The sequence below is a fragment of the Dothidotthia symphoricarpi genome (assembly GCF_010015815.1).
Source record: "Dothidotthia symphoricarpi CBS 119687 unplaced genomic scaffold P153scaffold_6, whole genome shotgun sequence".
NCBI classification, from domain to species: domain Eukaryota; kingdom Fungi; phylum Ascomycota; class Dothideomycetes; order Pleosporales; family Dothidotthiaceae; genus Dothidotthia; species Dothidotthia symphoricarpi.
In genome coordinates, this window is record NW_022985013.1 from 1,370,176 (window position 1) to 1,391,545 (window position 21,370).

Genomic DNA, 21,370 nt, shown 5'->3' on the forward strand with positions numbered 1-21,370 from the left:
CACACTGGACCTGCATCTGGCTGCTCAATTCTGATAGTCAGTCGTGATCACCATATTAGACTCGCCTCCTATCCGAGATCGATAATAGTTCTGTCTTCTGGTTTTCGTTGTGAAGCCGTCTTGGCTCCGGTGATCTTTTATGTGTACGATGCCTCAAATCACTGGCAAGGTTTGGAAGACTGTTTTACGCCCAGCAAACGGCATATTACCGGTAGCGCGCCCGTCCCTGGGTCCTCCTCGCAAGTGATGACATTCGACGTGTATCTCACACACCGGGGCGTATCCCGTACGAAGGCGTGGAAAGACCCCTACACTTTTGAAGCCGTCCAATATCGTCGGGCGAGTTAGCAATCTAATGAGAACACGATAATGTTAGAGACTCGAACAATGCGCAAAGTCGTCACCAAGGTCGTTCAAGCACTCAACTCAAAGAGATCTTTCAGCTGGTGTGTTATATCCGCCCTTCGACGTCTGTTTCTTCGATTGGGCGGCGCGTAGGCGAGACCAGGAAGCATGCAGGGAACTCTACCCTGCTGCATAAATCTCTGCAAACAGAACCTGCACGCAGATCCTCCTCTCGCTGAGGTCTTGCTCGTAACGTCGTCATGCAGGATCATGTTAGTCCGTTTGTATGTCTCGAGACAGAGGCTGTGCAGTGCACGACCTGTCATGTTCTGGGAGCGGAACAACGTGGATCGGTAAAGACCAGGCGCAGCGCCTCGTCTCATGCAGCAAAGCATTGGATCGTGGCGAGGAGCGTCAATACGAGTGGTGAGTTGATATTGATTTGCTGACTGCATCGTCCACTTCTCGCGGCTGAAGGCCCAGTACAGGGTGGCCATTATAAGCTCGTTACTGGTCGGTGACAGCGGCCCGATGCAACAGTCTTGACGACCTGTGACCTCAGAATCGGAAAAAGATTTGCTCATCAAGGACCGTGGGCTTCGTGTGCAGGACGCTTGACACCTAGCTCGAGCAGATGTTCCGGTTGTCTGTTTATGTGGGCCAATCGATAAGATGTTGCCAAATTTGGACATGTGGAACTTCACTCCGGCCTGCAAGATCCCAATGCCATGGAAGTTGGTGCCTTCTCGTAACTCGGCACCGTGGGATCAGTGTGTTGAGTTAGCTATCCACATCAGTCACAGACAACGCGGTATCAATATCACTCATCATGTCGTGCGACACGAGGACGGGTACAGGCAGAAACTTGTGCCTGAGCGTCGAGCAGGGGTTGAAAAGCTGTATTGGACAGTGGAAGAAACGGAACTCCAAAACAGTCAAGGGACCACGAGCCGCTTAGGTAAGAGCGATCAAAGGTTGAACGAACCGAACGACACCAGAGTTTCACGGCATGTGGAGTGACCGCGTGGTGGTGAGCGTGGGAAATTGCGCGCTCGCTTCTTGAGAGACAACGCACTTCAGAAAGCGAACTAAGTATCATAGTTCAAGCCGACGGCAGCGCAGCCTATCATTCCCGACGCGGAGTCGAAGGAAAACTCATGGTTGATAAAATTTCGATGTTGATGGGACCGGCCAAGTGCGTGATCCACAAGGCCGACATCCAAGGCCCGCTTCTCTGGCGTCATTCTCGAGATGACCTGGCAGTAGCGCCAGCCGACATTACAGATCGATGAGCAGGCTACTGCGTGGAACGGGTATTCTTTTCAGCGCTGCGCTATGATGCATTGGCGGAGAAGAACTCGTGAAAAAGCCACCTGCCCTAACAAGACCTCTAATCCCGAACCGGATTCCCGCGCGCTAGGAACAAGGAAGAGGCGCAGAAGGTTTCTTGGTCTTCTAATATCCGATCCAACGTGTCTTCGGTGGAAACAGGCTGGCTGAGCCACTTAGGCAGGAGCTGACAGTTGTCGTTGTACAATACAGGCTGTTGTGTGATATTCCAGCACCCCAAGACGGCTGCTTCGCGCTGGTCATACGCCGGCAACACTTGTCCATCGATACCCCACCATCGATCCACCATCGAAACAAGCGCTCCCTATTTTAGGCACAGTGTGTTGCCGTCCGCCCGTCACTAACGCATTTCCCGATCCATCGGCAGAGATGGCCCCTGCAACGCCTTATGTGGCGTGAAGTCAACAGGCGGGATAGCGAGCATGGGGGGGGGCATGTCGTGGGCGTTTTGGAGGACATGGGTGGAAACTCTTCTCCTCATCTTGCAGGCTCCGTTGTTTCCTGCGGTGGTCCCAGACAGAAGCGCAGATCCGACCCTGTGATTACATTAATATAATTGCTTGCTTCCTTCCCAGACTCTCCCCGCGCTCGTTCCAAGCGACTCTCAGCACCCACCAGCACTCCAGAAAACACCGCACTAGGATCCAACTCCGCGTATCGTTTCTTGGCTAGTGGTATTATCGACTTCGTGGTAGTATCGCGACCGTCCCACAGCTCGCCAAGCCAGACCAAGTTCCACACGCGTCTCCACTACGCCGTTTTTGCCAGCGATTCTACCACAAATACCTACGTCGTACCCTTGGGAAACTCAATATACGACTTCACACTCGCTCACCTCACTCGCTATCCCTGCTGGAATTGGACCCAATCTTCTTACCGAAATCATTACCCCGTCCGAAATAACGGCCTCGTATTACACGTGAGAAGATTACAATCACCTGCAGATCGTCAACCATACCGATCGCCGCGTTGGACATCTAAAACACCTGCCTGTCTTGTCGTTGCCCACTGGACCGGTTCTGTCTTAGGATATCCCTTCTTGCCAGTTGTTTGTCCCTCACCTTGCATTCGCCAAACAAGGGTATTAACAACCAAGCGTACCTTCCTGCATCGATTTGACATTGTTTCCACTTGCACTTCACCTATCATTCTTAGCCCGGACCCTTTGAATCTTTAATTTTCTTCGCCAACCGCAGCCATGGGTTTTGGGACGTCAGGAGGCAATGCGTTCTTCACGAGTTGGCAATTATGGCAGAAGATGTGTTTTGTGAGTCTTTCAACTAGCTATTGACTGTGAATACTTGCTAACGTCGTTTGTCACAGGTACTGGGATGCGGCATCGTACGGATCACCTTAAACTTCGTTATGAACATTTCACTGACCGTCGCAGGTTGTCACAATTATCATCGGTTTCATAAAGCTGCAAATCGATCGATACAAGACACGTCAGTACAGCAAAGTCGACAAGGGGAAGCAGACGCAGACGCCAGAGATGCTCGAAGCACAACCAGTAACACGAGTACAATCGCAAACCACAGACGAAATCCCGTTCGGTATTCGAGCGATCGAGAGTGGAATTGAGGTCGATGGCGTTTGGATCTCGAGAACCAACACACCGGTTGGCAGCAGTCGCTCGTCCATCATGACCGAATCGAAACTTCCGCGAAGCTTCAATAACTCCCGGATTGAGCTCCCTCAGATGTCATTCCAGGGGTCAAGTCGCGACAGCTCAAGGGCGCCGAGCTCCTTCGACCGTGCAGTCTCAGCTGAGCGGTTACCCAATGACGACTCGCGCTCTTCTTCGTATGGGCCAGTTGCTGGATCTTCCCGACAAAGCGCATCCGGAAATGCTCCGCGTAACTCAACTCTACAGTATCACTCTGGTCCACCCTCGCGTAAGCTTTCTTCTAGTCCTGTAGCGCACAGGCAGACACTAACATCGTCACAGCGCGTCATGCAAGCCATCGTGCTAGCCCTTCTGATTCCTACAAATCTAGTCGCCGTACCAGTGACGAGTCAGACTACATGGCTGTTCAGCACGACACTTTGCCATATCAGACAGCCTACATCAGGCCGGCAACTGGATCTGTCCCCAACGATCCTCGCACCGATCTCGATCTGCTCCAAACCCACCGCATGTCGCATGTAGCCGAGACTGGGCAACTCACACCCCGAGTTCGCAGACCAGGTAATAGCGGAGAGTGGCTGGGCATTGCGGACAACCAGACCTCATCGCTCAATGGTGTTAACTATTTTGTGCCCCAGAAGACTCCCTCTCCTCCTCTGCCCACTGTTATCGACCCGCGAGACGAAGAAGAAGCAGTGGCCAGTTCCGCGTACACATATGTTCAGGACAACCATGCAACAAATCAGGCTAGGCAGGCAAGACCGCTGATGGAATCATACGCGCCAAAGGCCGCCTACTACCCCGACACTTACCAACCTCGCTTTCCTCAACACCAAATGTCATACGACGAGGTGCCCTACGAGGTCCAGACGCCTCAAAACGCGCAGCGTGACCCAGAAGTCCTTCGCAGTGTCAACTCTGGCTTCCAGGTTCTGAGGCCCGGCACATTCGCGCCGCCAGTCCCAACACCAGAAGAAGAGGAGCTCACCGAGCGGAGACAGTCGAGGAAGCTTCAGAAGAAGCGCCGAACATCGAGCGAATCGCGGAAATCAGCCTTTGTTGAGCAGGTCTAAGCCCTTTGCTCCTGTCACGTCATTTGCAGCGTGTCTCGCGTCGTCAGGTCTACACGCACACGCTGCCATCTCTTCTTCTTCTTCTTCATCCTCCTCACGACCTTGTACGATCTGCTCTCGCTAGTGCTGCTCGAGCATAATGGACCTCGCGACAAGAAGAGGATGTAGCATGCTCCCTCTCTGCAGTCTTGGGTTTGCTCCTTTTGAGCGTCTTGTCAATTACATGTACCAATTTTTGATTTTGGAGGCTTATTCTGTTTCACTTTGCATGTATGTTGGCGATCGGGAATGGCACATTATCATTGCGCGTATGCACTTTGTTGCCAGGCACATAAAACAACGGCAGGGAAGTCGTTGACGTTATACCAGGCGTTTTAGAGCATGGGAAAAACTCTGGTGTTATGCATGGATGAAAGTACATCTAATAGTATAATCAATAAATACTATTCTCACACGTTTTGATAATGTTTTCACTTTGCTGTGTACTTTTTGCAGGTGGAAATTAGCTGGTCCCTGGATTCGACGCCATTGCAGGCATTGATCGCGAAGACAGCCTGTCGCATTGCGCAATCAAGACCGTGCTACCGCCTCCACCTGCCTTCGCTGACTGTGCTGTTATCATGATTTGTGCATTCTCCTTCCTTGCCTGATGACGCAGAGCAAGGGGACCAGGGTGTCAAATCGACAAAACAAGGCGAACATGGGGTCTGGACTTGATTCGATCAATAGGCAGACATGATGAGGGGAGGTGTTCCTCAGCCCCATACGCAAGGCTGAGAACTATGGACCTGTTTTTTTTTCTATTTGCCATCGATTATGCGCGTACGTATGTGATGATGTGGTGTGATGTGATACCTATGCGATGTGTGATGTGAGAGAGGGATATACCACATGTCATGTACCGTCCTACGTAGACCCGCTTGCCTAGCGTGCAGGGCGTGGTGCATTATGCATGGATCCTTCGTCCCCAGCGGGTGGGGGAAGCGGATTTCCGGGAAAGACTTGGTTTTGTTGCAGGTTATGTTGTTTTGACGTGGGTTATGCATTTGTTGTGTGGTTTTATTCCTGCTATTGCGCGATTCTTGGAGGGTGGTTTGACATGGTCCGCTCAGCTCAACTCAACACAGTCAGCACAGTCAGCATAATCTAGTCATGCTAGTCAAGCATCTGTGAAGGAACGTCAATTGTACTTGGCTATCTTGGCCATGCAACTCTACAGAAAGAAGACACAAGGAACGCGTTGGGATTTTGTTGGCTGTCTAGAAGAGTCTACATGCATCCTTCAACGCTTCCAGGCAATCTGGCCCAATTTCGACCCAGCCATGTAAATGAAGAACGTGGGCAGTGTACAGACTTGGACATGTATGTTTGCATTCAACGTCACCTTACGGAATGGGCGTTTGCGCCGCGCAGCATGCATACTTCGCTTGCATCATAGCAGGCAGCGATAGCGAGAAGCGGGGTCGAGCAGGTTTAGGCAAAGGCACCAACCTACGTGTACGATTCCGGTGTACCTAGATGGCATCACCACAGCGTAAGGCGAGTAGGTAAATAGGAAGGTAGCGTGGCGGTGAAAATTTTAGCTGCATTGCATATAGAACCTACATTAGGCGAGCAAAAGAAGCGTTGAGTAAAGTAAGCAGGCGAGATGCAAGCGACCGACCAACACCTTTGCGGGTGCAGTGTGGTGGTGTGAATTATTGGACATGGCTTTAACTTTCCGAAGTTTCCTTTTTCGGCACGCCGAACACGAAGGCGGTTAAATTGTCCTTGGCCATGCGATTGTCAATAGTATACCCGTCGTCGCTATGATCATCAAAGTGCCCTAAACTAAACATCCGCTTCTGCGCCTCAGAAGTTGTTTTTCGGGTGAGAAACGTGGCGGTTCTGGCCCTTTGATCAGTACTAGCTTGAGACGTAACTCAAAACTAAACCATCTCCTCCCCGCACTAGTCGATCGGTTTCCATCCACCTGGTCGTCCGCGCGGCATTGAAGCAACAAGTTTCACAAGCGTTCCGTGAATTTCTGGCGCTGGGTGACGCAGGTGGACAACTTGTCTGGCCGGCATACCCACTGTGACTACGCAAGCGCTTTGACTGAAGCAGGGTACCGAGCGGTTTCATGCTCGCTTGGAGAGCGTATCGCCCAAAGAGGTAGATCCTCGTAATGCTCAAACGTGATCTGTTTCTCGTACATCTCATGTGTTTCACGCCACACATGGACAGGCACCGTTGGACGATCGTCAAGTAGGCGCGTTCCTGGTCGATGTACCCGCTGGACCGACCCGCAAGCGATAAACGGAACTCGTCGATCTGGTTCTGTCGAGCGGTAAGCTGTGGCCGGGCCACTCGCGAGGGGTTTCGAGCTTGTGCTGGTTCGCGAGCGCGTACGGGAGGAGAGGTTCGAAATAGATCCGCAGGAGACCATGACTAGGACACTGTTTAACCTCTGAATGAGGAGCGTAAACATGAGTGGTCTGCCCTCCGTCATGATTAAGTTTATTGGAAGATAAAACTGACAGGCAAACTGACAGATCTGAGACAAGAGTTTTGAACATGACAAACTGGTCTTACAGCAATTTGAGCCCCATTCTTCTGATATTTGGAGCCAACCTTATCAACGAGGGTTCGAGTTGCTACGATGCTTGATCCCTGTTATATTGCGTGCCTGATCAAGCTCATACATAGTGATCCAAAGTTTGTTCGAGATGAAGGTCTCCAGAAGTTGTCTCGGGAAGGTGGAGTAGATAGAGACGCGAAACATCAGGTTTCCGGAAGTGGTTCACGAAGACTTTGAATCCTCTGTCATAACGAAACTACACTCCGCGTTGCCTCTGATTCAGATGTATTAAGACTCTTCAGATAGCTTGCAGGAATGATTGTGACATACGTGACCGTAGCTAACTTCCAGTATGGAACTAAATGCATTCTTTTCCATTGGAAAAGACAGCGGTATTCTCAGAAGTCTGAGCTGAAGCTGCAGTGACAGGTCGAACTAAGACACATGACGAAATGACCTCTGAAGAAGCGAGCTAGAACATGATGTTTTGGTTTTACGTATTGTAGGGTGATGAAAAGGTGCCGATACATGTAGAGCAGATGTTTGTGTGGGTTGATGTTATCTGAGGAAGAAGTGGAAATATCGAATAGCTCAAAGTCTATCGTATCATACAGTGAGTGTTAAGCTGGAGATAACAATGATGCACTACTCTTTCAACTGTGCAATCGACCATGACGAATAAATCTCAAGAATGGAAGACAGACCAGATGGCAGAGGGGGGAAGCACGCCAAGACGGTGGTGCCCCACTTCTGCATTAGCGCCCTATGGAGAAAGTTCGGCCCGCTGGAAAAAGTTCGAAAGTCGCAACTTTTCGAGGCGCGAGTTCAGCAACGGCAAAGACATCCCAACACACGCAAAATGGCCGGTATCAAGCGCAAATCAGTGGCGCCAAGCGCGCCCGAGATCAAATCCAAGAGCAAAAAGGTCAAGGTCGAGAAATCATCGTCGAAACGCGACTCGAAGCACGCGGTCAAGCCTGTGAAGAAGTCGAAGAAGGTGGCGAAGGAGGATTCGGATGATTTCGACGAGTCGGATACTAGCGAAAAAGAGAATGGGTTCACTGGGTTCTCTGCCAACGAGGACATCGAGATGGACAGCCCTGAGGACGATGCGATGGATGTGGACAGCAGCGAGGATGCTACGCCTGAGAAGAGCAAGCAAAACGGGAAGGAGGATGCTACAGACAAGAAGAAGTTCAAGGGCGATTCGTCCGATTCGAAGTTGGCTGGCTTGAATGGTGGGTTCCTCAGCTTGTCCAAACTGCGAGACGTATCCTAACCATGCTCCAGCAAACAACTCACGAGAAGCGCACGCCAAACAGAAGGCCCTGGCCAAAGAACGAAAGGCTGCGAAGCCCAACGCCGACATCATCGAGCGCTCGAAGAAGTTGTGGGAGAAGCTCAGGCTGAAGTCGCACATCGAGAAGGAGGAGAGGAAGAAGCTTGTCACAGAGCTGTTCGAGATTATCACAGGCAGAGTCAAGGACTTTGTTTTCAAGCACGACTCTGTGCGCGTCATTCAGACCGCCATAAAATACTCGACAATGGAGCAGAGGAGGATGATTGCGCGCGAGCTCAAGGGCGAATTCAAGACTCTGGCTGAGGGCAAATACTCCAAGTTCTTGATCGCCAAGCTGATAGAGAAGGGGTAAGTGCTTGCATCTTGGGATGGCGAGTTCATCAACTGACCGTTTGTAGTGACCCTGAGATCCGCGATTTGGTCATCACCGAGTTCTACAGCCATGTCAAGCGCATGATCAATCACCCAGAAGCGGCGTGGATCCTCGACGACATCTACAGGCAGATTGGAACTCCCGAGCAGAAGAACCGTCTCCTTCGCGAATGGTACGGACCCGAGTTCTCCATCAAGGGCCTGGAGGTGCAGGGAACAGACAGTGCAGAGCTCTCTGCTATTCTAAAGGAGTCGCCAGAGAAGAGGAAGCCTATTATGGGCTACCTTGAGAACCAGATCAACTCGCTCATCCAGAAGAAGCTCACAGGCTTCACCATGCTGCATGACGCTATGCTACAGTACTTCCTGGTTTGCGAGCCGGGCACTGAACAGGCGAACGACTTTTTGGAGCACCTGAAGCCTGACCCAACGATCAAGGAGGGCGAAGAGGCCGATAATGTGGATCTGCTGAAGAACCTCGCATTCACCAAATCAGGCTCGCGACTGCTATCTCTGTGCTTTGCGTACGGCACAGCCAAAGACCGCAAACTCTTCCTGCGACCATTCAAAGACACAATCGAGACAATGGCCTTTGATGTCAACGCCCACCACGTCCTCCTCGCCGCACTAGCCGTCACCGATGACACCAAGCTCTCCTCAAAATCCATATTCAGCGAACTCCTACCCACCAACGACACGCTTCCCGAGAAGGTCCTGACCCTCGTCAACGACGCCCGTGCCCGCACAGTCCTCCTCTACCCCTTCGCCGCAGACGCAAAATGGTTCCTCGACGACAACACGCGTGAGCGCCTCACCGAGCTGTACGCCATCCGCGAGACAACCTCAAAGAAGGAGCCCGCCACGCGTCTCCACGAGATCGCAAAGAACATCGAGCCCCAGCTGTTAAGCGCCATCGCCGCGCGCGCCGCCGACTTTGCCTCCTTCAGCTTCGGCCTGCAGTTTATGGGCGAAGTCCTCGTTGGCGCGCCCGACGTCGAGCCCGCGAAGAGAAAGGAAGCCCTCGCTGAAGTCGCGCGCCTTTCGCAGTCCATCCTCGACTCGGCACTCCCTGCTTCGGCCAACGACAACAAGGCAAGCAGCCACGGCAAAAACATGCTCAAGACGCTCGTGCAGGGCGGCAAATTCGACCCCGCAACCAAGAAGGTCGTCCCCGTCGAGCCATCTCTCGGCTTCGCGGACATCTTCTGGGACGAAATCAAGGCCAGTGCTGTGGACTGGGCGACGGGCCAGGGCTCGTTCGTCATCGTGGCGCTTACTGAGGCGGAGGACTTCTCGCGCAAGGCTGACGTGCTCAAGGCGCTCAAGAAGGAGAAGAAGAAGCTGGATGCGGCGGCGCATCCGGAGGGGTCTGCTGTTGTTGAGGCGGATAAGAGTAAGAAGGGGAAGAAGGGCGAGAAGGCACAGGCTGGCCCGAGAGGGAATGCGGGGGCGAGGATATTGCTGGAGAAGTTGTAGATGTGTATCTTTTTGTTGATGGGCTTCTTGCATTGGGCTATGAATTTAACGTTTATGGCGCAAGTTTTTCGTCTTGCTGCTTTTGTGGACTTGATATCATCTCGGGATAGGTATTCGTTCAGAATATGTATTCACCTCCAGCATTCCATCCCATCCCAGCCCTCTTCACCCTATCTCAACCTGTCCGCAGAATAAAGCGATATGATATTCAGTCTCAACAATATCCCTCCACGTCCTCCTCCACTCCTCATTTCATCCCAACTGTTCGTACGCAAGTCACAATGCGTATGCGAGCAACCCTACCCGCGCTTCTCCCTTTCCTCACCCCCTAAATTCCCCACCAAGCACACCACACCACACCCTGTCTCACTCCACAACGTATATCCGCAGATCCCGTACACCGCATAAATACCAGTAGCGTCTATGCATTGCATTGACCATGCCGTCAAGGTCAGCGTTCCTCGTAAGATTTTCTTCCCACCAGGGAGTCCGCGAGTGCGCATATATCCAGAATTCAGGGAGAGAAAACTACGATGAAGGGATTTGTCTGGAAGGGAAGACATTGCGTTGGATAACGGTTGGAAGCGAGCAATGGGGATGGTAGGGAAACAAGCACGGCCAAGAAGTGTTAAATAGGGAAAAAGTCGATTGACCTTATACGTTTATGCAGCGTAGGTCTATAAAAAACAATTAAGAACTCCCCATCAGCATTCACTACCATAGCAAAATCTCTGTATTCGACAATCTAAAAACGCCTATAATTTCCCCCAAACCGTGCCCTAAAACCAAATAACATCACACAGCATGCACACCCTGCATCCTGCGATCCTCCATGAGAATACCATCCTGACTCCCCGGCTCAGTCCCATGTTCACCCGCAAACCCATTCCCATTCCTGTGCGCCGTCTCCGATCTACCCGCTTTACTCCACCCCTCAGTCCCCACATACGTGCCCCTACCGACGCCAATACCCCAGGCGCGGTCGTAGCTCCTAGGCCCCCATGCCCAGCCGGCGCCGCGCGTAATAGGGAGGTGGTACCAGCGGAAGCTGACCCAAGCGGCGGTGATGCCGATGAAGCTGCCGAACAGCAAGTCGAAGCCGAAGTGGCGGAAGTCCGTGAAGCGGGTGCTGCAGACGTAGATTGCGGTGCCGATGGGGACGAGGACGAGGACGAGGGTGTAGATGGGGGGCGCGGCGGCTTGGTAGCGGATTGGGACTACGGCGTCGTCGAGGGATGAGTTTTGCTTGTTGAGGGGGAGGGTGTGGCGGAGCTTCATGTTTGAGGGGGCGACGGCGGAGGTGAAAGCGGGGTTTGTGCTGAACTGGCGGGGGGCGAGGTAGGGGATTGCAACGGAGAATTTGGAGGCCAGGAAGAGGGTCAGGTAGAGGAGGCCGGCCCATGAGACTGGGTTGGTGTTAGTGGCGGGGAGAAGGGGAGGTGGGTGTGGTGGGGACTTACAGCTGGCGTGGCCACTGGGGAAGGACTTGAAGCCGTCCTTCATGATGGCTTCGTCGGTATTTGTGCAGATGGCGTCAGTGACGAGGACCCAGTTCTGGTTGAAGACGGCGCCAATGGGGTTCACGGCCGTCTCGGCGATGCGGGAGAAGTCTGGCTGGCACCTCGACAGCAAGTCTGGTCTGGGCTTGCCGAACAGGAGCTTCATGCCCTGGGTGATCAGGAAGGCGGTGGCCAATGACATGCACAGCCCCATCCAGCCCGTGTTCCACTCCCAGAGCTTCCTCCTCCAGATGAGCGCTTTGGACGTTCCCCGTTCAGCCGTCGGTCCGGGGACGAATACAAGGCAAACGACGAAGATGACGAAGGCGGGCATGGCGAGCGCGAGGACAGCCAAGAGCCATGTTGGGATGGTCTCGTGGTTTTCAAAGGGATACGAGATGGAGAGGTCGACTGGCGAGAAGGGGCGCTTGTACGGCGTGAGGTATTCCCATCCGGCGCCTACCGCTGCGATTGCGCTGTGGACTGTTAGTAGATGTTTTGGTGGGATGTGTTTAAGGAAGTTGTTTGTGACAGTGTAGTGTGGCACGCGACATGCCTGGGCGGCTACGGCTGGGGTAGACAACGTACATGATCATGATCCAGTCGAATACGTAAGAAAGGATGAGCCGTGGCGACGGCATACCTCGACCTCGTGCCATGGTTGCGTTGCGTGTTGTGCTTCAGTGAACGAAATAGAAGAAAAGGCAGGGCGAAGTTAGAAGTGTAAATCCAAGTCGAAACGTCCCAAGGCGCTTGTTAAAGTGCTCCGCGCATAGAGATCGCCGTGCGAAGTCAGGAGAGTCGTAGGGCCGACTGCCAGCAATGAACAGTCGTGGGGATTGCGTCGTAATTACACGGTGCAGGCTACTATTCTTATGACGCGCCTGCTAGACGGAGAAGACGATGGAACAGAGAAACAAGAAAGAACTGGAATCACGACCGTGAATAAGACTCGAGCACACGACTGCCAAGGCTTCGATGTGCCCCTGGAGTGCGGCTGTGTAGAAGCTTTGCAGTTCAGCCCGTGGCCACGATGCGTCTCAGCTCGCCGCCTGTGAGAGCTAACATGACGCCTGCACTGTTTGGGCCAGCTGACATGTCCAGCTTCATTTAGCTGGCCATGAGAGTGTTGCTGATGCATCTCAACAGAAGAGGGGGAACTCATTGTAGTTTACAGTGAGAACAGCGCGAGGATAGAGTTCCAGATGTTCGGCGCCGGGGAGTGGCCAATCCCGGGGGTGGCGGCGCGTGTGGGCCATGCACCAGCAATTCCCCGCCGCGATTCACGTCACCCCTCCAAAATTAGATGCTCCAGCACAACAGCACAAATACTCACCGCCAACAAGCAACCATGGCCCTGCCTACCCCCACCATCGACCTCCTCCTCAACCTCATCGACACGCGCCCCCAGTCCATCTTGACCTCGCTTTCCCATCACCCTCAGCTCGCCTCTGCCCGCGATGCGCATGGCTACTCGCTAGTCCACGCCGCCGCCTCGTACAACCAGCTGCCCGTCCTGCGCGAGCTGATACAAAAATATGCCGTCGACGCCAACATCCTCGACGAGGATGGCGAGACCCCTCTGTTTGCAGCCGAGCAAGTCGACGTCGCAAAATGTCTGATTGAAGAGCTTGGCGCCGACTGGAAGGTCAGGAACAGCGAGGGCAAGACGGCAGAGGAGAAGATTGGGGAAGAGGAGGGCGAAGCGCATGAAGTGTATCAATATCTGAGGAGTCTGCGCACAGGCGACGAACCAACAAGTGCAGGTGCTGTCGAGACAGCGGGCGTGCATCCTCCCCCACCACTCCCAGACGGCGTGCAGATCAACATGGGCACCATGACAGAAGACGCAGCAGGCGATGCGCCCGACCCTGAGATACGACGACGGATAGAAGAGCTCGCGGCGAGAGACGACTACCAGTCCGACGAGGTGCAGAGGCAGCTGAGGGAGCTGGTGCAGGAAGTCGTCACAGGGATTGGTGCAGAGCAGGAGGGGAGAAGCGTGAGGAGGAGGGTAGATTGAGGGTCGTGTAAAGAGGGAGCAGAGATGATGAAATTGGAGAGTATGCACGCGCGAAAAGGCACAGCAGCTCGTGGGTCTACATCTACCATTGGAGACCACGCTATACCCAGGTAGCCACGTCAGGTCAGAATATTAAAGCAGGCAATGTCTCACGACATGAATTACTGTCAGGAAACTGGCCGAATGCGAAACCTCAAGACAACCCTATTTTGACTTTTTCCTCACGTGTTACTCAATCACTCCATCTTCCCCATGCGTACTAGGGAACGCAACTCGGACTATACGTCGACTAGAAGAATATACTTGAAAGGACCAACTCCTTGGGCGAATGTCGCCGACAACTAGAGTGCAAACGGACAGGTATACGCAAGGGCAAGGCCCAGATGGCCAACCAATAGACCTACGTTCCAGAAGCCGTATTCTCGTACACTCACAGCCCTTTTTATAGAACACATTACTAGAACGGGAAACCTGAATCGAGTCTAAGATTAGTAAACTACCAGAAGCTAGACATGACAAGGCACCTTGGCAGTGCAGGTCTGGTACACGCTAGATAGGAGGGAAAGTCTGGGTCTTTCGTGTCGTGGAGGAGGAAGGAAATTACTCCATTTGGAAGGAAAAGTAGAGTGTGGATTGTAGGGCTTGATCGGGAGTTTTGAGTCAGGTTTAGTTATGAGGCGGTCGGGGAGATGTAGGAGAACAGAAAGGTACTTTGCGAACCATGTACCTGCCAAGCTTTCTTCACCGCCCTGCTTTCTGCCACAACTCCATCACCATCCCATCTCTACGCTTTCCAACACTACAACCCCCACCCACCATAACATCATGTCAGAGTACTGGAAATCAACAGCAAGTCACCCCTCCCATCTACAACATCGCAGCACTAACACTCCACCCCAACAGCCAAAATACTGGTGTAAATTCTGCGCCGTCTACGTAAAAGACACCAAATTCGAGCGCGCACAACACGAAGCCACAGGCCGCCACCAAGGCTCCATCCAGCGCTCCCTCCGCGGCCTGCACCGCGAGCAAGAAGCCGAGCAGCGCACCAAAGCGCGCGCACAGGCCGAAGTCGCGCGTCTCAACGGCCTCGTCCCCACCGCATCGCCATCCGTCGCGACCGGCACTGGCGGACCACCCCCGACGTTCGAGAAGCGGGTTGAGAAAAAAGCGACAGTCGAGGACCGCAAACGGCAATGGGATCAGCTGGCTGCTATGGGCGTGGCGCTGCCCGAGGAGGCGCGTACCGATATGGGCATGGCGGGTGACTGGAAGGTGGTTAAGCAGGAGGTTGTTGGGGTTGTGAGTGGTGATGGCGAGTTTAAGGCTATGGCGCTGAATAAGGGGGTGCATAAGCGGATGCCGGATGAGGATGAGGAGGAGGCTAGGGAGAGGGAGATGATTACTAAGAAGAAGGGGTGGGGGCATACGTATAAGACTTTTCCGGGGAGTAAGGGGGAGGTGGATGTGGATAGCTTGTTTGGTGCGGTGGGGAGGGATGCGGGGGTTAAAGTGGAGCGTGAGGGGACGGTTGAGGAGAGTGTTAAAGAGGAGGTTAAGGAGGAGGGGGAGACGACGAAATTGAGCGATATTCCTACGGTGGAGGAGAGCAGAGCGGGCGTTGCGGAGGTGGGCCGAAATAAATCGACGGACGGGGAAGCAGCGCCTGCGGTGACTTTCAAGAAGAGGAAGAAGAAGGCTTGAGATTGCGATGGCGGATGGTCGAACTATTGACGAATTCGATCGAGATAAAACGCGTCGATTCCGATCGATCCTCCGAGGATCAAGAGGCGAGAAGTTTAGGAAACAACAACGGCTCGCGACTTGCTACTTCTGGACTTCCTGCTGAGAAGGTTGTATGGATGGTACAGGATGTGGGATGTCTTGGAATGTCACAGCAGGGCAACACGACACACAATACGCCATCCAAGAGAGGAAATTGACGAAGGAACAGAGAGATTGAGGAACGGCAGACTCTGCGCAAGTGGCTACATGAAGTGGCTGATACCGCATGTCTGTGGTGGTAATGGAAGCAAGCTTGAACGACATATCTAGATACCCTGCCTACATAAGTTTGACGCTCACAAACAATACAACAAAAAAGCGACTAGCATTCTGATCTTAATTTCACGGCCATCTCGCACCTCAAGCCTATAATAGTCTTCCATTCCGGGCAAGCCCCCTCCTCGGATCGACATGCAACTAAACCTTAACTTGATCCCTGCTCAAACGCCCGCCAAGCAAGAACTTTAGGCTCGCGTCGCCGACGCCAAACAGCTGTCGCGATCAGTCGAGACGTGCAGCTTCCCACGACCGCGTGTCAACCCCCCCTTTCGTCATTCTTTTTTCTCCCTTCCATGGTCGCGTCATAGCACGCTCTACATGATCCATCTGCTGAAAACTAAACGCGACCATGCATCTCATTAAGCCGCATTGGTTGACACACCCAGGTCGGTTCACAGACAACTTCTTTCGCGCTGTTGTGGAGATCAGGAATATGATGCTAACGTTTTACTACCATTCCAGGCGAACTCAAGGACTTTGAGGTATACAGCTGTCACGTCTCCCCGGATGGGTCGCGTCTGGTCACGGCGGCCGGAGGTTCGTCACCCACGCTTGCGGAACTCCCATGCGATGCGCCGCCCCAACAGACGTCGCTAATCGAAGCTGAATAGACGGATACGTGCGCATATGGTCCACCGAAGCCATCCTCAACTCCAACAACCCCAATTACACCAAGCCCAAGCAGCTCGCAGCCGTCAGCCACCACTCGGGCACCATCCACGCCGTCCGCTTCTCGTCGAACAACAAATACTTGGCTTCGGGCGCAGATGACAAGATAGTATGCGTCTACTTTCTCGACCCCAACGCGCCGACACATGCTGCTTTTGGTGCGTAGACTGTGCAGGGAGGAGGGGGAATCGCTACTGACGCAGGACATAGGCTCGAATGAACCCCCGCCCGTCGAGAACTGGCGCGTCACCCGCCGCCTGATAGGCCACGACAATGACGTGCAGGACATTGGCTGGTCGTACGATTCTTCGATACTCGTGTCGGTGGGCTTGGACTCCAAGGTGGTGGTGTGGTCAGGCCATTCGTTCGAGAAGCTGAAGACGCTCTCCAACCACCAGAGTCACGTCAAGGGAATCACATTCGACCCAGCCAATAAGTACTTCGCGACCGCCAGCGACGACCGCACGATCAAAGTCTACCGCTTCAACTCCCCACCCCCGAATGCGACACAGCAGGACCAGGTCAACAACTTCATGCTCGAGCACACCATCACGGCGCCCTTCCAGACTTCCCCCCTCACAACATACTTTCGTCGCTGTTCTTGGTCGCCAGACGGTGCGCACATCGCCGCGGCCAATGCTACCAATGGTCCAGTTAGCTCTGTCGCCATTCTCACGCGTGGAACATGGGACGGCGACATCAGTCTGGTCGGCCACGAAGGGCCTGTGGAGGTGGCTGCCTTTTCCCCACGACTATTCTACCGCGACCCGCCGAGGCAGGAGCACGATGGGAATGTGTACCAGCAATCCGTCACGATTGTCGCATGCGCCGGGCAGGATAAATGCCTCAGTGTGTGGAACACGAGTTTCCCTAGGCCGTTCATGATTTCGCAGGAGCTGGCGGGGAAATCGATATCGGATCTGGCATGGGCACCGGACGGGGAGACGCTGTATGCGACGAGCTTGGACGGCAGCATATTGACGCTTGTCTTTGAACCTGGGGAGCTGGGATACCCGGCGTCGCTGACGGAGAACGAGAAGACGCTGTCTAAGTTCGGTGGTGGCAGGAAAGTTGGCATCATCGAGGGGACGGACGCGTTGCTCCTGGAAGAGAGCGCCAAGAGTGGGGAACTCAAAGGCGTGCAGGGCAGAATGGGTGCGCTGATGGGCGATGGCGGTGCGGCTCAACCTCCCCAGATCACCAACGGTACAAACGGCGTGCCTTCTCCCCTTCCCCCTCCCCCGGCTCCTGCTCCTATTCCGACAGTTACAAATGGCGCGACCGCAACAGTACAACCACCGGCCCCTGCCGAGCCTCCCCCAGACCAGAGAGTTGAGAAGCTCAAGCAGCGAGTCACTATCACGAAGGACGGAAAGAAGAGGATAGCGCCGATGTTGGTATCTTCAGCGTCAGGGGTTGGCACATCGTCTTTGCCACAGACGCAACTCATCTCCGCGACAACGACATCCGGCGGGCGGAGTGACAATCCCCACAACATTCTGGACTTGTCGAAACCTTATGACGGGTTTCCCAGGGGTGGGCTCGCCACGATGCTCATTGGGAACAAGCGGAAGTTTGCTGAGATTGAGGGAGACGAAGATCGCCAAATCGAGCGGAGACTCGCGGCATCTGTGAAGCCTGGCGGAGCCGCTGTAGTCCTCAACAGCGAAACAGGGCTCATCCCGCCTGCAGCAGCTGCTGAGAAGACGAAGGATGTGGCGGAGCCTCCTAAAGTTCTACGGCCTGCGATTGTCAATCCTGCACTGGCCATCAGCCAAGTACGACTGGCCGTGCCGAAGGTCAGGAGTGTTATCATTCGCACAGCAGACGGCAGTGAGCCACCGCAGCAAAACGGAGTGGACGCCAATACCGGCAAAGCTGAGATATCGGACACCGTCATCCTGGAAGCACGAAACGCCACTGCACCCTCTCGGACAGGACGCCAGCAAGACCATGACCCGGCGCGCATAACATGTACGAGCAAGGGGCAGTCGCTATGGCAAGACTACCTCCCCAAAGCCGTGCTCCTAGTCACAGGCAACACAAACTTCTTCGCCGCAGCGTGCGAAGACGGCTCCGTATACACCTGGTCCCCCGCCGGCCGGCGCACACTCAACGCCATGATCCTCGAGGCCCAACCTGTCATCATGGACTGTCGCGGCTGGTGGTTAATGTGCATCTCCGCAGTCGGCATGTGCTACATCTGGAATCTCAAGACGCTCTCCTCACCCCACCCCCCCGTCTCCGTCGCCCCGATCCTCGACATCGCCGCCCACACACAGGGCCCGCACCTCACCAAATCCCCCGGCATCGTCTTCGCGCGCCTCAACACCGCCGGCCGCATCGTCCTCGCCATGTCCAACGGCGACGGCTACACTTACAACCCCAACATGTACATCTGGCAGCGCATCAGCGAACCCTGGTGGGCTGTCGGCAGCCAGTACTGGAACACGACCGACTCCTCCGTGGGTAACATCCGCTCCTCGACGACTCCTGCCCCCAAGGAACGCACGCCCGATCACGTCGCGCTGGAGAATATCTCCGCTGGCATCATACCGGCCCTCGAGCGCAACACGACGAATCAGTTCTTGCTCCAGGGCCGCGCGTTCTACCTCCAGCGTCTGGTCAAGGCGCTTATCTCCGCAGAGGGTTACGAAACGTTCGAGGCGTGTGTTAGTGTAGCGCATTTGGAGAATCGCGTTAGTGCTGCGAGGACGCTGGGTGCTAAGGAGGAGTTTAAGATTTATCTGGGCATGTATGTTAAGCGGATTGGGGCCGAGGGGCTGAAGGGCAAGATTGAGGAGTTGCTGAGGGGGTTGGCGGGGGGGTTGCTGGGGGATGATGCGGAGGATGGAGAGGATGGGGATGATGATGCAGAAGAGGAGGAGGTTTGTGGGTGGAAGAAAGAGGATCTGCTCAGGGAGGCGGTGCTGCTTCTTGGTATGTTTTTCACTTTCATATTCATATTCTTTGCGAGACGAAGGATTGGGCTAATCTCGCTACAGGTAAACACCGCGATTTGCAGCGCATTACGGTGCCGTACGCACGCCTCCTTGGGATCGTGCATGAGCATCAGCGCGGCGATGAACAGGCTATGGTTACGGATATCTAGACTTTTTCGCTTCTCTTCTTTGTTCTGTCGTTTTGGCTTGGGCGTTTTTCTTTCTCTGCCCTTTTTTGACGCGCTGGGTTGATGCATGGATTGCGTTTGCGTTTGTGATTGTTTACCCTGTGCGTGCGTTTCAGGAAAGACTTATCGCGCGGTGTTTGGGCGCTGGTTTGGGGGCATACGGGGGTTTTCTTGGTCTTCATTGGGGAGTGGGACTGGATGGGGTTGTTGTGTATTTGTAGTTGTAGTTTGTGAGTGCATGGCTGGACGTAGGGTAAAGTACGCAAAGATAGGAACGTCTGTGAATATTTTCGAAGCCCTCTATCTAGTTCACGAGAGTGACCGTTGGATACATGCGTGTAACAGGTATCGACACAACACCCTCTGCCCCGCATACCGACCACGTCGTCGTTTCGCAGCGTCAAACTCACCACTTACCTCGTCTTATCTCCATCCCATCTCCATCACGCTAGCCAACACCACCACCACCCTCCCACTCGCACACCTCCTACACCCAAACCTCCCACCCACCACCGACGTAACCCCCAGATTCCTACTCCCCCAACCCAGAAACAACCCGCGCGTTTCGTTTCACCCCCGTCGCACCTAAGCGCCGCGCCGCGCATACCCCAGTGGGGCGGCCCACGATTGGCCCGCAGGACCCCCATTCCAATGCGTGACGTCGACGCATCTTATTTAGGAAATTTGCAGATTCAGGCACGCAGATCGCCAGGGGAGGGCGCGGGAGATGATATGATATTATGCGGTCTCTACTTCGGTTTCGAGTGGTACAATCGACATTCACTTTCTCGGGTTTTCGCTTTTGCTTTTGTCTTGTTGTTTTCTCGCCTGCGCTGCTACTGCTGCTGTTGCTTTTTGAGGTATCGTTTGACACGATCTCGCCATATACATTCATTACTACTACTACATTCTATTTTTCCTCCAGCGAGACGAAAACCTACAAGACACACGCGCGCAACCATGGCCCTAAACTGCACGCACATCCCCACATTCACGCCCACCGACGCGGGCGTCGCCGGCTCAGGAACCCTCCTATCCTTCATAATCACCAACCTGCTCTCCATGCTTCTCTCAGCAGCAATAATCCTGCTCGGCCTACGCTCCTCAACCTCCGCCCCAATCTCCCGAAAACTGCTGCAATCCTTCTCCGACCAACAAATCATAACCGGAATCGGCATCCAATCCGTCGGGCTCTCAAAAATGCAAACAATGACCCCCTACCACTTCTTCCTCATCTGGCTGCTCTCGCTGCTCTCCACGGCCACCAATCTCGCCACGCTGCTCGCACTCGTAAACGACTTTAGACGCGACTGGGTGCTGCGCTGGCTGCGGCAGTTCTTCATGCTGGTCAATATGCTGCTGGGCATGACGAGCGGCGTGTTTATCCTGCAGACGGTGCTGAAGAATCTCGAGCCGCGGCTGCCGATTGCGTGTGTGTGGGAGGTGGAGGGGCGTGGTGCGTCGGCGAATGCGGCGCTGAGTATTGCGGGGACGGGCGCGGTTATTGGCGCGCAGGTGGTGGTTTTTGTGTTTGCGACGTGGTATCTGCATAATCGGTCGAATCCGAGGTGGCTTAAGAGCGTGCAGGTTACGGGGCTGGTTGTGCTGCTTGCTATGGGGGGTGGGGCGACGGTGCGCGTGGTTATGGAGAGCCAGGCTTTTGGGCACCCGCCTGAAGCGGTGAATCTTCAGGGGCCGAGCGAGGGGAACTGGAGTTTTGGCCAGTTGCTGCCGTTACTGATGCTGGTATTACCCGTGATTAGCACGTTGGAGATTCTGAGGGGCGAGACGAGGACGCCGCCCAGTCTGGTGGATGATTATACTGTGCCCTTGTTCAAGGGGGACATGAACTAACAACTCAGTCCTCCATGGATAGTCAGAC

The 21,370-nt window shown here is 54.2% G+C and overlaps 8 protein-coding genes across 8 annotated transcripts; 5 read left to right on the forward strand and 3 right to left on the reverse strand.

Annotated features, from left to right (window-relative positions):
• Positions 1-201: 201 nt before the first annotated feature.
• Positions 202-1,378, reverse strand: P153DRAFT_202254 (uncharacterized protein). The gene has a single exon (XM_033662499.1). The coding sequence runs from the start codon at positions 1,035-1,037 to the stop codon at positions 414-416; it is 624 nt and encodes a 207-aa protein (XP_033526130.1). The 5' UTR covers positions 1,038-1,378; the 3' UTR covers positions 202-413.
• Positions 1,379-3,076: 1,698 nt separating this feature from the next.
• P153DRAFT_202126 (uncharacterized protein) lies at positions 3,077-4,525 on the forward strand. Its single transcript, XM_033662498.1, has 2 exons — positions 3,077-3,590; positions 3,644-4,525. Exons 1-2 carry the CDS (start codon positions 3,188-3,190, stop codon positions 4,393-4,395), a joined length of 1,155 nt encoding a protein of 384 aa, XP_033526131.1. The 5' UTR covers positions 3,077-3,187; the 3' UTR covers positions 4,396-4,525.
• A 1,582-nt stretch (positions 4,526-6,107) lies between these two features.
• Positions 6,108-6,886, reverse strand: P153DRAFT_383835 (uncharacterized protein; the record flags this gene model as incomplete). The annotated part of the gene is made up of 2 exons (XM_033670277.1): positions 6,108-6,282; positions 6,480-6,886. The coding sequence occupies 2 exons, from the start codon at positions 6,884-6,886 to the stop codon at positions 6,108-6,110; spliced, it is 582 nt and encodes a 193-aa protein (XP_033526132.1).
• Positions 6,887-7,773: 887 nt separating this feature from the next.
• On the forward strand, positions 7,774-10,258 carry P153DRAFT_336333 (ARM repeat-containing protein). Its single transcript, XM_033665694.1, has 3 exons — positions 7,774-8,193; positions 8,246-8,603; positions 8,654-10,258. The coding sequence occupies exons 1-3, from the start codon at positions 7,815-7,817 to the stop codon at positions 10,101-10,103; spliced, it is 2,187 nt and encodes a 728-aa protein (XP_033526133.1). The 5' UTR covers positions 7,774-7,814; the 3' UTR covers positions 10,104-10,258.
• A 205-nt stretch (positions 10,259-10,463) lies between these two features.
• P153DRAFT_365309 (PAP2 domain-containing protein) lies at positions 10,464-12,747 on the reverse strand. The gene is made up of 3 exons (XM_033667801.1): positions 12,191-12,747; positions 11,564-12,078; positions 10,464-11,509 (listed from the first exon to the last, which is right to left on the reverse strand). Exons 1-3 carry the CDS (start codon positions 12,259-12,261, stop codon positions 10,899-10,901), a joined length of 1,197 nt encoding a protein of 398 aa, XP_033526134.1. The 5' UTR covers positions 12,262-12,747; the 3' UTR covers positions 10,464-10,898.
• Positions 12,748-12,953: 206 nt separating this feature from the next.
• P153DRAFT_286654 (uncharacterized protein) lies at positions 12,954-13,625 on the forward strand (the record flags this gene model as incomplete). Its single annotated transcript, XM_033663483.1, has 1 exon — positions 12,954-13,625. One exon carries the CDS (start codon positions 12,954-12,956, stop codon positions 13,623-13,625), a length of 672 nt encoding a protein of 223 aa, XP_033526135.1.
• An 825-nt stretch (positions 13,626-14,450) lies between these two features.
• Positions 14,451-15,329, forward strand: P153DRAFT_374533 (U1 zinc finger domain-containing protein; the record flags this gene model as incomplete). The annotated part of the gene is made up of 2 exons (XM_033669524.1): positions 14,451-14,474; positions 14,529-15,329. The coding sequence occupies 2 exons, from the start codon at positions 14,451-14,453 to the stop codon at positions 15,327-15,329; spliced, it is 825 nt and encodes a 274-aa protein (XP_033526136.1).
• Positions 15,330-15,921: 592 nt separating this feature from the next.
• Positions 15,922-21,342, forward strand: P153DRAFT_429977 (Hira-domain-containing protein; the record flags this gene model as incomplete). The annotated part of the gene is made up of 5 exons (XM_033672809.1): positions 15,922-16,075; positions 16,152-16,226; positions 16,301-16,516; positions 16,569-19,363; positions 19,834-21,342. The coding sequence occupies exons 1-5, from the start codon at positions 16,039-16,041 to the stop codon at positions 21,340-21,342; spliced, it is 4,632 nt and encodes a 1,543-aa protein (XP_033526137.1). The 5' UTR covers positions 15,922-16,038.
• Positions 21,343-21,370: the final 28 nt, after the last annotated feature.